Raw genomic sequence first — 15,498 nt, 5'->3', positions numbered from 1 at the left:
CATTAGTGCTGCTGTCAGCGATGAGTGTGCTGCTCTCATGTGGATGTGCAGACTGACTGCTGTGTTTGATTGGCAGGATTGTGATTGTGTTCAACGCGCTGGAGCCTCACCAAGTGGGGAAAAAGGGAACCGTCATGAGCTTCCTGTGAAGGCTCGCCTCCCTGAACGACCGGCTGTACCACATCAGCACCCGCCCCCTCTGCACAGTCGTTTAAAGGTCACTTGCTTCATTTTCACACCATGATCATTTCTGCTGTCTGAACCAAACCCAAGCTCTGCGACTGTTACATTCGCTTGGTTTCTATACTTGTTACGAAGAAGCGCACAGAGAAAGAGCTCTAAAGTTTGAGTTTTGATGTAGCAGAGGGCTCCTCTGGAAACAATGTTACTGTGATGTGGATGAAATAAACACAGTTCACTTATGTGTGTGTGTGTTTGCCTTCTTTCACATGTTAGCAGACACGTGTGAGCCATCACTGCACGTTATACATCTGCTGCCAGATTCTCAAAGCTCAGCTTCACCTGAAAATGTTCATTGTTTCGTGTGTTCAGCAGGTTCGATGTGCATCTTTGCACATTGGTGATTTCAGTCGTTAAAGAAGTGCGACGTACAGCTCGTAGCTCCTGGCTCACACACATCAGTGAGAAAGGTGCCACTTTTTACATGTGTATCCTAAATGTGTTAATATTCCTTATCTAAAGAAGACATGGCTAAATGCCTCGTCCTTACTGAGCAACACGTCTTTATGTGTGAGAGCAGAGGAAAGCTCCTGTGTTGGCTGAGGTAGAGGACCGTCTCCATTTGCAGTAATACTCAATCCTACAGTTGGAAATGTACTGGAAAAGGTGAGTTTAATCTAAGTGATGAACATCAGTGTGAAGGGTTTAGTCTCTAGAATCTGGGTTAGAGAATAACTGGATGTTCCAAACAAGCTGCTTTGGCCTGACTAACACAATGATGAGCTGTAAGACTTCACCAGCTGAGTGAACACGGGTACATTTATGAAGGCAGTCCATGCTAGCAAGTGTTTGTCATAGGAGGTTACTGACCCTCATCTGTCCCTGAAAGAGCAACAACAGGAGCATAGCTCTGAGTTATGTAAATGCTCAGATGACCTTTCACCCAGTGCTCTGCAGCTCAGAGAGCAGAGAGATGGAGCACGAGGACTCCCCGTTGGACTGAACTCCCTGAATCATCTGGCTCACAGCAGCTGTGAGACGAACCTGCAGAGAGCCCCTGATATTAAACGTCACAGTGTATGAGCAGGAAACACTGACTTTTAATGCAGCCAGAACAGGACAAAAACGTAATCACGCAGGTCACCAGTTATCAGTGGAGACGTGACTGATCTTTGGTTAGGGCCATAATAAAAGTTAACGAGGAACAAAGTTAGGATCTCGGGTGATTTTTCAGACGTTCAGCTGGTCGGTTTAGGAGCCTCTGTCTCAGCCTCTCCCAGCATCCCCCTGTGTGACACCAACACCCCTACATCCATGAACCTCCTCTGAGGTCTTCCTCTTTCCCCCGGCCTGGCTGCTCCATCTTCATCATCCTGTGTCCAGTACATCCACCCTCCCTGCTCTGCACATGTGCAAATCATCCCAGCCTCTCTGACTCTGAGCTGTTCCTCTGATGGACTCATTTCTAGTCCTGTCCATCCTGCTCACTCCCAGTGAACACCTGGACATCTGAATATCTTCATGCTGTGGCTCATCAGCCCTCTGTAGTTACTGCAGCTCTGTACATCACCCTGGTGCTTGCAGATCTGTACCAGTACAGTTCTCCTCCTGTGAAAATCCTGGTTAGTCCACTGTCCTCCTAAACAACCGACTCCACAGGATCGTCCTCTAGAGTAGCCTCTTCATAGCTGCCCTCACCTCCTCCTTACTAATCCTCTGCTCTTCCTAGCTGTCCTCCACTTTCTTCATTCATCAGCTGATTAAAGCACTTCTTCCAGCTTTTCAACACTCATCGCTCTTCAGTACATTCACATCTCAATCCTGAAATGCCTTCACTTCAGGCAGATGCTCTGACCATCAGCCAGCGGTGGGGCTGCTCTTTAAAGACTCCAGCTCCATTTGTGCTTGGTTCTGCTGTGTGAACACAGACAGAAGCTCCTCCTAGATGTTACCACTCGCGCCTCTCATCACTCCTCAACTATTCTGAGCTAGAGAAGAAATTCAGATGATTCCTGAAGAATGGGACTCAGAATTTTACAGTGAAAATGACAAAATAATTCCAGGTCGCCTGTATGCTACTTAGGTGATAAAAGGTTAATGAGATCACCACAAAACCACAGTCAAAAGGATTTCTCTCAGTTCACATTCAAACATCTGCCAGGATCCACAGATAGATTATTTATCCATGAATCAGTCGAGGTGGGAGATTCCAGCGTTCTTTAGCCAGACTTCCTCATCAGTCTCAGTTTGTCTGACGCTCCACATAAGAGCCAGATGTCTGTTGAACTTGACTCTCAGGTTTGATGCCGAAACACTGCCCATGTTGCCTTCCTACCAAAACAATCAGATGACTCTCTAGGAATGAATCAGAGGGAAGGAGGTGCAAGCTAATGCAAGCAAGGCACTACCAGCAGTGCAGCAATGATGACAGACGGGTGGCTCAGCTGGAGTTCAGCGTGCCCACATCCATGTGTCTTCCTTCTCTCCATCATACCAACCACCTCTCTGCCTTCATCAGACTGAGGAATATTCTGGGACCTGCTGTATATTGTGAAATATTTGTCCTGCCTGGTCCTTAAACGTGTCTCAAGCTGTAATAAACTCATTCATAGAACCATGGTTACCTCTGCAACTAAAAAGACCAAATAAAAGTGATGAAAACAACAAAACACATCAAAATATGACTGAAAATATATATTAACAAAATCAACATGAACATTGCGGATCCCCATCACGGCGCCAGCTGCAGGCCCAAGGCTGGAGCCGAACAATCACTCCCTGATAACGACTGTGTTACGGCTATTCTTCCCGTCCCATGCAAGGACACCTGGATTGGCTGGAGGACTGTTTACTTAGCCTGATAGGCCGAAGGACACTGTCTCAGCTGAACTATGGACACGCCCACACATACACTTACACTGATAGACACTCACTCATCCCCCCTCCCTTTCCAACGCCTTCGATGCTTGTGCCCTACCGGGGATGATAGCAGTCAACTGGACCAGCGCAGATGCTGCAGGACTGGAAGCGCTGTGTACACCGGCTCTCTCTCACCCTTTACCTGTTGCTGGTCTTGTGTTTCTATGGTGTATTGATAGTCATGTGCTTTTGTGCTGAGGTGTTTTTTCTGTTATCAAACTGTTCTCCCACTAGGAGCTCAGTCTGAGTGGAGTTTTTTTTCTCCTCCTCTTACCTCATGTTATGTATTTTCGTTGTTTTTTCCTATCAGCCTACCTTCTGACATGTCTGCCCAATGTGATGTTTGTGTAAAGTTGGTCAGAAGGTTCCTTTGTGAGTGCGCATGCGCCATTAGCGTGCTGCCTGCTGTAACCCTAATTTCCCTCGGGATGAATAAAGTGTTCTGATTCTGATTCTGATATGTTGTGTGATGAAACTGCTGTTATACCAGTTCCTCTTATGCTGGCAGTGTGGTCATATCTTAGACACGCCCACCGAAGAAAACATTCTGGCACGTTGGTCCGGGCTCTCCTGCCCCCTGGTGGTCATTAGGGAATGATGCAGGCTTGTCATTGGCTTCATGTATGTGAGTGAAGTTGCCCCCCCACCTTCTTCAAATCCAACAAAAGTGGTATCAAACGTTTGTGCTGGTTTGTGCTGCTATCATTTTAAAGATATTAATAAAAATTTCTAGAGGTCATCAGAGGTCAACCAGCCCCCCCACATTAATGGAATCAAACAAAATTGGTGTCAATCAGTTGAGCTATGTTTGTGCTGGTTTGTGCTGCTAAAATTGTCATTTGTGCTGCTTCTGTTTTAAAGATATTAATGAAAATGTAAAGGTCAAAAGGTCAACCAGCCCCCCCACATTACCCAAATCAAACACGATGTTAAACGTTTCTGCTACGTTTGTGCTGGTTTGTGCTTCAAAAATGTTCGTGTGTGCTGCGATCATTTTAGAAATATTAATAAAATAACGTCTTGATGCGTGCTTAATCATCCAGGTAAGTAAATCCCAAAAGGTTGATTCTGTTCATCTGGACATTTTCAGTGGGAGAAAGAACGACCTCCAACGCTTCTATGACTGGGATGCAAGTGAAGACAGATGTAACATCTCTCTCTCACTGTACATGTACTGTGTATAAAATTAGAGAAACACAACCTGCACAAACAAAATAATTTGCAGGACAAATGTTTGACATCAATTTTGTTTGATTAGAAGAAGGTTGGAGGGCAACTTCACTCACATGTGTTTGTAAGGTTGGGGAAACCTGCAGTCAGCTGAGACTGAAGAAGTCACTTGGATGCAGAGGTGGGTCGAGTATCCAAAAATTGTACTCAAGTAAGAGTATCATTACTTTAAAATATTATTACTCAAGTAAAAGTGAAAAGTAGTCGTCAAAAAAGTTACTCGAGTAAGAGTAAAAAAGTACTTATTGAAAAGGCTACTCAAGTACTGAGTAAGTAGCGAGTAACTGTTTGAAATGTCTGATTTATTTTATAAATCAATGCTATCAGACAAACAAAAATACATAAATATACAAATTTTAGTATTTTCAAATATATGTAAAAAGATCCACAAAATAAGGCACAACAATTCTAATTTAAGATTTCAGTTTTTCATAACGTAAAGCTTCTTCAAGCAAAACCCACAGTAAATATATTCACATTTACAGCAGCCTCAGAGAAAACATTAGAACGAGGCAACTTCAACATAACAGACTACAGCTGATGACACTATGTTTGCACCTCTGAAGCCCAACTGATCCCCCATGACTGCATTTAATGTCAATCATTTATATGAGATAAGCAAAGTCTGTGTATCAAAACGTTTCTGACAATATTGCTGGACACAATTGAGCTATCGATGTAAAGGTGCCTGGTTGTGTTGCACTGACCCGACGTTACTAAATATAGGCTGTCATATATTAACTGTTCCTCTACGTTCCTCAGTGAATGCAGCCATTATTACACCCCTGAAAACAGGAAGGAAAGAATCACAAGTGATTTTGTGTTGTTATCTCACAGAGTAGTTTAATGCAATGAGGAGAATGTGCGAAAGCCCCCTAGTGGAGATTGGAGACACTACCAATCGATCCCAGAAACTAGCCGATTAGTATTGTACAGATCGCAGTTCTGGTGAATAAAATGACAACCACTGATGCAACATGAAAAATAATAACTTTTAAAATATTTCCATATCTTATTTACATTGTCTTTATGCTTATGTCAACTAAGATGAATGTGCATTAACTGTATTACTTTTTACTTTCAGTTGTGAACCCTTTTTATACATAAGAATAAGAATACCACATGACTGTGGCCTTGTGTTATACCCTCTCTGCTGCAGACAAACACAAACATCGTGATTAGACATTCGGGAAGAGCCTCTTAAAGATGAAGGTCTGTGTCTCTTGACCTAAACACATAATCCAGTTAAATCTGATTTATGTTCATTAATGCCCCTCACACTGTAACTTAAAGTAATAAATCGGTCACTGATTAATTACAGAAGTACGTCTGTGAGCATAAAGATGTAAGCCTTGGACCATCAGGATGAAATGTGGTTGGGAAACTTAACAAGCTTTGATAAAACTTCATCAGTAGCTCAAGCAAGACCTCAAAACCTTCGATCACCACGGGTGGTTAGCAGACTGTGGTTGTACCATGCAGCCTAACAACATGCAGTAAATTGCAGGTTAAAGCAGTCTGCTTACACATTGTTAAACGAGGGAAGGGAACTAATGTGGCTGTCACATTACCCTTTTGTCCCATTTCATCCCAGGACTCGATTGAATTGCTGCTCACTTTCTACAATACTTAAAACTGATCAGTAGGACCTGAAACTGCAAACATTCAAACATTCAGGCCAAGAATCAGCTGGTGAACATATTAATCTACTACAATTAGCAGAAATGAATAAATAAACAGAAGAAAGTTAGAGTGATATCAGAGTCATGCAAGTTTTTGACCAGGAGGTTAAACTCATGCAAATGAGCTTCACCCAGGCTCATGAAAACACTGCCCTGCTTATAAACAGCAGATCATTTGTGTCAGTGTGTCAGGATGGTTTATATTTGAGCTTTTAGTACACACAGAACAATTTTTATTAATTGTTTTTAGCGATTACCAAAGTCTGTGAATCCCCAAATTGTGCAGTTGTTCTATTTGCTCCCCCTGAGGTCACTTTCACCATGTGACAAAAACAACACCCCACTCCACACACTCGGGCCACCAGCAACTTTCTAAATCCTCAATAAAAAGCTGACAGGTTGCGATGATGTTCCAAATAACTTATTAAGAAAACAACTAAATACACAGAAAATGTTATGAAAATTGGTTTATTTTATATCTCATAGTTTTAAATGATGCAATAAAAATGTGTATAAAACATCACAAACTGTAATATTTTACAAATGCTTATGTCCTGCTGATGCAATGGAGACATCTTCCAGTGACAGTCTTCATCAGTGTGAGTGTGAGGAGGATCCTAAACCCACCGACACAGAAGTGCATGTTCACAACTCCCTCTGTGCAGGCGGGGTCAGGACCCTCCTCACCCTGGGTGAGGAGGGGTGGTGCTGTGGCCAGTCAGGTATGAAGTGCTGAGAGTGGATCTTTGGTCCTCTGTGCAGCTCTGTCCACTCTCAGCTGCCCTGCAAAGCAATAACACAAGAAAGCTGTCATTTTAACACAAAACAGCATTTCCATTGTTGGCAGCTGCAGTATGTTGTTAAAAAGCAATTTTAGACCCAACGTATACACATGAAAAATATAAATAAACCTAAACCTACAGTGCTGCTGACAGAGGATGATGATTTATACCAACTATTGGAAGAATTTCGCCTTCAATACAGTTTGTTGTCAATGTGAGGTGATAACTTACATAGTTGGACCACAGCACCACTCTCCCGTTTTTCACTTGGTCATCCATCCTTCTCATCGGGTTGGTCGGGGTAAGGCTGTCTTCTGGGTGGGGTGTTTGCTCCATCTTGGACGTTGAGCGTCTGAAGTGTTGAATTCTTAGCCACAGGCTATACCTTATGTAAAAACAAGAGACTACAGTCAGTTCACTGCATCATATTTAAACCTTTTCTACTTATTTGTGTTGAGATTAAGTACAGACTTACCTTTGTCCTGCATGGTGAATTAGGGCTTGGGAAAAACATATATTATTCAAGAAAAAAACAATACATTTCACATGTGTGAGTCAGATGTTCTTATATCTGTAAAAACAAAAACACAAAGGCAAAGTTTAAAAACACGTTCTAACATAAACTAATCAGAGTCACTGTCATCAAGGGAAAGGCTAAAAAGCCTCTCCCAGAAACATCTGACTCCAAAACAACCTGAGGATGTTGAAGGGGCATCAAACTGGTCACTTACCTTGCACCTCTTTGCACTTACCTCTTCGGTGCAGATGTCTTCTCTGCTTCTCTTTTCTGAGGAAGGAGCAGCAGAGAGAGCAGCAGAGAGAGCAGCTGAAGAAGCAGATGAGAGAGCAGATGAGGAAGAAGCAGCAGAGGAAGCAGATGAGGAAGAAGCAGCAGAGGGAGCAGATGAGGGAGGAACAGCAGAGGGAGCAGCTGAGGGAGGAGCAGCTGGCGGGTCACCAACTGGGGCAACAACTTGAGGGAAGAGTGGGGCGTTGGCCTGGCCAAAAGGCGGCATGGCGATGGGGGCAGCACCTGGAGCAATAGGATGTTGCCAATCGTGCCAAAACGGCCCTGGAGGGTGCTCCCGGATGAGAAGGGAATCATCTCTCTCATCCATGGTGTCATACCCCGAGTCATCGCTAAGCCAATCCCCCCACTCTTCTGAGTCGTTCCAGTCAGATGAATTGTCAGTCTGTTCACTCACCTCTTCATCATCTACAGGTAGGTAGGGGGGGTACTCACCATACTCACCTTGCTGTTCACCGTCATCAGCATCTGGTGCTTCATCAGAAGAGGGTGAGGGTGAGAGAGGGGAAAAATACTCACCATACTCACCTTCGCTGATACGCTGGGTATCAGTGTCCTGAGCTTCACCAGAAGAGGTGGTGCTCTGGAGACTGTCATCCAGGATCCTGATGACTTCAGGAAGGCCTTCTTCTGCAGGGCGTTCAACCACATAGTCAAGACGCCCTGTGAGGAAACAATTTTTAAAATAAGATTAGGAATGTAATAGACACCCAGTGTTAAAGCAACAGACCTACATCTGTTAGTTTGAGCAGAGCATGAGAGAAAAGCATTTTATGTCAGACTGAATGACACTTCTACTTGTTCAATCTTTAAGTGAAGTTTTTTAATAGAAGACCACCAAACCTCCACCAAGGCAGCTCACTCTGTGTACTTTTAAGGTGACACTATATTGACACTGTATTTAGTGTACATTCAATTTGTTTTATTTGTTCTTTGTAAGCCTTTATGCAAACACTATGTTGGAATAGGTAATGGATAATAAGTATTGATTTGTAAATAGCCGAACATGAGTAACTTATTATATAAATATACTACAGTACATTTAGAACTAACCATGCAGCTCATTCTCCTGTTTTATTTACAATTCACGATGTCACACATTTTGAAAAAAGCTCAGAGGTTAAATATGTGGATGCAAACCATCCATCCATCTTCATCCGCTTTGTCCGGGGCCGGGTTGCGGGGGCAGCAGCCTAAGCAATGTTACATTATGCAAACCATAATGTAACATTTAGACCACATGTACCAATCGCATTTTTTTTTAAATAAAAACACAACCTCCTTGGCAAGAGTAAAAATTGCACACACAAAGCTCTGCAGGTATGTCTGAAAATGATGGTCAAGTGAAAAACAAACAAACAAACAGAAACTCTTAACTCAGAATCCACATTTTTAGAAATGTGCACAAGGACTGTATCTGCCATAAGGACAGACACATCTAATCTGTGGTAAACATGCTACCCCTGTGGAAATATCCCTGTGGAAATATCCCCGTGTACAATATCTCTCTCTGCTATCCAATAAGGTTAAAAGCATTACCGTAACAGAAGATGGGTCTTAATGCCATTATTTCTACTGTTTTCATATTCTTTTGATATTCTTTTATTTGTATTTTTTTTATCTTTGTGTTTTGCAGCAGAGAAGAAATATCGTTTGTCATTAAAGCCTTTGATCCGGAGAAGAAAAGGATGTCAGGAGGGGACCTGGATCTGCGTGTTCTGACGCCATGACAGCTTGAAGATGCCGTTACCACAGAAACGGATTTTTGGGCATTTTACAAATTTTAGTCCATTAAGCTATTTTTAACCATTTCATTTTAAAGAAAAGTGTCAAATTTGAAGCCTTCACATCAAAGTAACACCTTTTTTTCGTATTCATACACCGGTCGTTAATAATTTCTACACCTCTCCCGGAAAATTTAAAGCATACAAACAATTTACGGGAAACAATCTTGAATACACATATTTGATCACGTTAAAACTTGATATTCACACTGGAACTTGTTAAATTATTACAGTCATTTAAAGTTAAAGAAATTTTCAAACGTACCTGCAGCGAAGTCCAGGTGACAGTCGAGGAGTCCGGGTCCACGGCGAGCCATCTTCAAACTTGAAAAACAGAAACAAGTACAAACAGATGAAGTACTTGTTGTGCTCTCAAGTTATATCCGCTTTCAGTCAAATGTTTTGCAAAACTTAGCTTTCCACAGGCTGAGGTTGGAGCAGGTCGAAACAAGTCCACGAGCAAGTGTAAACGGACGATTGGAGCCTCGTGCAGCGTTTAAATACCCTCGGCTGCCATGGTTACGGTTGTCAACGTGTGTACACGTGCACTGATAGAACTATATGAATGGAGCTGACCGCGGTGTAATTTACAGTTCATTTATGGTCATTTACTGTCAGGGGTGGAAGTAATGAATTACAAATACTCACGTTACTGTAATTAAGTAGATTTTTTTGGGTACTTGTACTATGAGTAATTTTTCAAGTGTGTAATTTTACTCATACTTGAGTACAACTTACACCATGTAATCTACTTCGCTACTTATAAAATCAAAAGTCGCTACTGAGTACGCCCACAATTTGAATTAATATTCAAACCTTTCGTCTGCATTTTTGCAATCGCAACCGCGCCAATTTAAGACGTAAGCAAAGAATAAACTCCGCTGCAGCAGCAGGCACAGTCTGGAGGTGCTGAATGGTGGAGTACAAACTACTTTATAGACCGAAGATTTGGAGACAAAGAAGCCAAAACGGAGACAGAGGACAACACTGTCAACCATGAGAACGAGCAGAAAAGACGGAGGACGCGTGCCCGTGGCCATACCCGCGTGCCCGTGGCCGTACCTGGAGGGAATGTTCATGTGCAGAGGGAGAAACGGAGACAGCGTCCAGATGCAGTGCAAACTTTGACCTCTACAGTCATTTCAGCTTACAAGACTTCAGCGTCTAATCTTAAAAACACACATTGAGGTAAGAGGTTTTACAACTATACGTGTATGATATTGCTTTCTTATTTTCCATGTGTGTTAAGGTTATTTTGGCTAAGATATTGTCACCGCCATTGGTTAGCCTGATATTAAAATAAGACGGAGCTAGCTAATGTGCGTGTGTGTGTGCATGTTTTAGCTTATTGTTTGGATAACCACCGTCATTACAATAAATTAAACTTGTAGTCATTTAAAACTCACAGGCCTACAATCAGCTGGCCTATATAAAAAACAAAAACTTGAACACAGTGCTGAGCTGCATCTCAAATGAATCTTCCAGCTCTCAGCTGACATGTACCAGAGCGCGATTGATGGATCGGTTGATCAGTATCATTGGCCTGATACAGGTCTATCATAGTGACGTGGCTCTTAATCAGTAGGGTTATATGTTTCCCAATATGATATCTTTTTTAAAGAACATAATGTGGATTGGTTTTATTTGTTAGCTGTATGGGCAGCATTTTTGTGTATGTGATCCCTTTTCTTAAATTAGATTTGCTATATACACATATTTTGCTCTCTTAGTATTTTTAGGACCTGACTAATACTGAAAACTTTAGGGTGATACTGATAAAAAGGAGTTAAAAATTTAGATACTGATACATTGGTCGATACTCTTTTTACAGATAGTATACAGATTACAGAACTTAGAATGTATACAGAAATTCATGTTTTTTGCAATGATCGTTCAAAATTGGTTTACACTTGTGAATAAATACAGCAATATATCTGCAAAATTTGACCAATTCACCACTCTTTTATACTATGCTCAACAATCAAAGATTAGCTCAAGTCTAGTTGAATGATGTTTTAAAAATGTGTTTTCTTTTAGTGTTAATCACAGTGAGGTTATGAAGTAATGTATGAACCTGACGTATGATAATATTTATCTCTACAGAGGAAACATCCATCGAAGATTGAGCAGTGCAATATCACTGTGGCATCAACATCTCGACAGCGAAAGACCACAGCCACACCAAACAAGCTCTCAGCAAATACACAAGTTACCAGACCTGATGTTGAGAGCTGCAAACAAACATGTTCCACAAGCAACTGTTGACAGCTTGTCATCAATTTCACATGTGAGGGTCTACAGCCATTTGCAGTGGTAGAACAGCCATCTTTCAAAGAATTGGTTACCACATTACAACCTCAAGTCATCTCCAGACCCGCTGTCCGTGCCAGAATCTGTGAAGCTGCTGATCACATGAAGATGACTTTGGTTGCAGCATTCGATAAAGTCAAATTTGTTGCTACTGATTGTTGGTCAGCTCATCAGAAAAGTTACCTTGGAGTCACATGCCATTGGATAGAGGAAGAGTCTGCAGCACTAGCGTGCAAAAGATTGAGAGGGTCTCACACATTTGACATGCTTGCTGGTGCGCTTGATGATATCCATTGCCAATACAAGATTAGAGGCAAAGTTGTAAGAACACAACTGATAATGGATCCAACTCTGTCAAGGCCTTCCACATGTTTGGGGCACAAAATGATGCAGATGAAGCTGAAGATGAAGCAGACCCAGAAACTCTTGACCTGACTGACCATATTGACTACCATGAGGCAGGTGCAATTCTTGATGAAGACTCTGGTTTGGAGTATCAACTCCCGCCTCATCAGCGATGTGCATGTCACCTGCTAAACCTTGTGGCAACATCTGACGCTGCCCTAGCAGAGAGCATGAGTGACACCTACAAGAGGCTCTCCCGTGCAAGCTTTGCAAAATGCCAGGCCATTTGGAACAAAACTGGCCGGTCTCATTTGGCTAATGAAGTGGTAGAGGACAAGTGTGAGCTACAGATCATCTGTCCCAATGCAACATGGTGGAATTCAACCTACCTTGCCATTGAAAGGATAATACGCATCATTGATGAGAAGGAGGAAGATGCCATCAGGAGCATTTGTGAGGAGTTCAAGGTGAAAATGTGAGTAAAATTGGACACCTCACCTCCACTACTGGAACTTCAACATTATGCACTCCATACTGTACAGTAACGCCACTGTTTTGCACGTCTCACTCTGTATATTTTATATATTTTATTTATTGACTCTATTTAATTTGTAAAATATGTGTACACACACACACACGCACACACACACACACACGTAGAAAAATATTTAGTATACACATCCAGAAATGCATATACTATTATATATTGTACATATATTTATTAGTTTCAGATGTAGCCATTCTTGTATTTTGCTTGTTTACGTTCTTGTATTTGCACATCTCTGTTGCTTGTGAAGCTCGCACACAAGAATTTCACTCACATGTGCTGTACCAATGTACCTGCACATGTGATGTGACAATAAAAGTGATTTGATTTGATTTGATTTGATTGGACACCTACCAATATGGTTGCAAATTTTGTGAATTTTCCTTAATGGATGGTTAAAAACGTGAGCAGACTCTTAATATTAAATCAGAAGATCCCTGTTATAGTCATGGTGGGTTTTGTTGTTGTGTCTTACAGGTTGAGTCCTGCAGAAGGTGCATTCCTAAGGGAGTACTGTACCACCATGAAGCCACTGGTGAAAGCTGCAAACATCCTTCAGTCTGAGTCCACTTCCTTTATGGGATGGCTCCTGCCAGTAATCCAACAACTACTGTCCAAACTTAGCAGGCTGGAGACATCAAGCACGACATGCGTGCCACTCATCAGAGCCCTGCAAAATGGCCTTCAAAAGCGTTTTGGAGCGATGATGGAGGATCCAGAGTTGGCTGCAGCTGCAGTCCTCTTACCCAAGTTCAAGACTTCCTGGACTGACAGAGCAGATGTAATAGAGGCTGGTAAGGATTCATGTGATCCCACTTTTGTGTAATCTTACATTTGAACACATGCTTAAGTGAGTATTTCACCTAATACGTTGTAAGTTATTGATGGTCTGTCCTGAATACTAAACAATCCTTTTTGAGAATTTGCCCATTTTAAATTTGTGTTCAGGAATAATCACTGAAATTTAAATAACAAAATTGTGTTATCTACTTGCAATTACAGCCTTGACATGCATCAAACAACATCTTGAAACGATGGAGCATGAGAGTGAGGATCAGCAAAGAGAGTCATCTGATGAAGATGAATTCTTCTCCAGACCAAAGTGCAGCTGAGCTTGATGGTTATCTTGCTTGTGCCACAGACACCATGGAGCTGCTGCACTCCTTCTCAGCCATCAAAAACCTCTCTCTTAAACTGAACACAGCTCTGCCTGCTTCTGCTGCGTGTGAACGACTTTTTAGCTGTGCTGGTCTACTCTTCACTGCCAAACGAAGTCGGATTGCCTCTGTTAATTTAGAAAACCAGCTCGTGCTGAAACTGAACAAAAGGTTCAGAAAGTAAAGTGTGACAGAAACGCTAAGACTTTAAGACACTCCTGCCTGTTGTTCAGTGTATGGGGAAAAGTTTAAATGGTTCTACGCATGTTCAGAAACATTTTTGTCATTGTTTTAACAAACAAAATTCCTCCTTTTACATCTACATTTATTTACAAAACAAGTTACCTTTCTATACCTTGTTCATCTGAGAAATGTGCTTTGAACATAAATATTTATACTGGTGAATCGAGTCGAATGCCTGCTGTTGACGACAGAATAAAACATCAGTCTGTTAAAAAGTAATTAATACTCCGAGTAGTTTTTGAGAACAGTACTTTGTACTTTTACTCTAGTATTTTTTTAACACCAGTACTTTTACTTGTAATTGAGTACAACTTAACCAGTGTAACAGTACTTGTACTTGAGTTCAAGTTTTGAGTACAGCAGGTGGATGAGGGAAAGGGGAGGAAGGAGGAGGAGAGACCCGTGGTGGCCGCCGGACCGGCCGCGTTTCGTATTGGGCTGAAAAGGAAGGTGATTTGTCCAGACTTCAGCTTGAATGGAAAAAAAGACACAAAGCTGGAGTTATTCTGTGTCTTTACGCTGCAGCTGCCTCTTCTTCTCCCATTCTCCCCCCTCCCTCTCCTGTTGCTACTTAAATGATGAAACTGATCAGTGATCAGCTGATCGCTTTTCTCTCTTGTTTGTTTATATTTCGAGCCAGAAAGAGGAAACCAGCAGATGTCGCGCTAAACAACAGCAGCACGTTTAAGCTTGATCAGCTGTTGTTAGAATGTATTTAATATTAATTTCTAGTATCAGCAGATGTTTGCTGGAGCCACAGCTGTAAAGCTGCTGGTCATGATGTCGGTTTGGATATGTGGTGAGAGGGAAACATGAAGATGAAACCAGGAGATGTCCTTACTGAATCATCAGAGCTGTGATGGAGAAACGGGCATATTTTTGTCATGGTCTGCGTGGCAGACCGTGGGTGTGTGGGGAAGGAGGACCCAAAATGCGGATTAATGCAGTGCGTTTATTTACAGTGAAGTAAACAATATACAATAATAGGTCTAGGTCCCTCAGACCCAGATCCCTGACAATTTTAGGCTGGGACTGAGCTACAGATGCATTTTGAAAAGCCTGGCACTGAAAGGAACCATTATTATGGAGAGACATTTAAACAGGATATTGAGAGCCCAGTTGCTTTGCAGACGTAAGTACAATCCGGACGTTGGGGTAGATTTTATTGTCAACCAACTGGGCCTGGGAAGGATCACGGTTATCGGTCAAGTGTTTCGTGCCCACAAATAAGCATTTCGTGCGCACGTTATACCCATTTCGTGGCCACGAAGTAGTATTTTGTGGCCACAATTTATTTATTTTTGGACCGTGTCATCAGAGGGGCTCCGTACATGCTAATATCACATCTTCACATTTTTTTTAGAGGTAAAAATAACTTTGCACTCTGGCTACTCACCATGCTCTAAAACAGGTATATGTTAGCAATGACAACATTTAACAAATGTTTTTAAAATTCTAGCCGTGCTAATTAGCCTTAGGATTGGTTGAGGTCTGTGCAAGCCTTTGGAACA

General features: G+C 42.0%; 1 protein-coding gene and 1 long non-coding RNA gene across 2 annotated transcripts; one reads left to right on the top strand and one right to left on the bottom strand.

The window, feature by feature from the left end:
* Positions 1-6,685: 6,685 nt before the first annotated feature.
* On the bottom strand, positions 6,686-7,379 carry LOC143418884 (uncharacterized). Its single transcript, XR_013098803.1, has 3 exons — positions 7,269-7,379; positions 7,025-7,178; positions 6,686-6,794 (listed from the first exon to the last, which is right to left on the bottom strand). It is a non-coding gene; the product is annotated as an uncharacterized LOC143418884 (long non-coding RNA).
* Positions 7,380-7,655: 276 nt separating this feature from the next.
* Positions 7,656-14,180, top strand: LOC143418883 (uncharacterized). The gene is made up of 4 exons (XM_076884497.1): positions 7,656-10,573; positions 11,489-12,515; positions 13,065-13,381; positions 13,590-14,180. Exons 2-4 carry the CDS (start codon positions 12,064-12,066, stop codon positions 13,697-13,699), a joined length of 879 nt encoding a protein of 292 aa, XP_076740612.1. The 5' UTR covers positions 7,656-10,573; positions 11,489-12,063; the 3' UTR covers positions 13,700-14,180.
* Positions 14,181-15,498: the final 1,318 nt, after the last annotated feature.

Source organism: Maylandia zebra, linkage group LG6, assembly GCF_041146795.1.
Source record: "Maylandia zebra isolate NMK-2024a linkage group LG6, Mzebra_GT3a, whole genome shotgun sequence".
NCBI lineage: Eukaryota > Metazoa > Chordata > Actinopteri > Cichliformes > Cichlidae > Maylandia > Maylandia zebra.
This window is presented reverse-complemented; position numbering and strand designations above follow the sequence as displayed.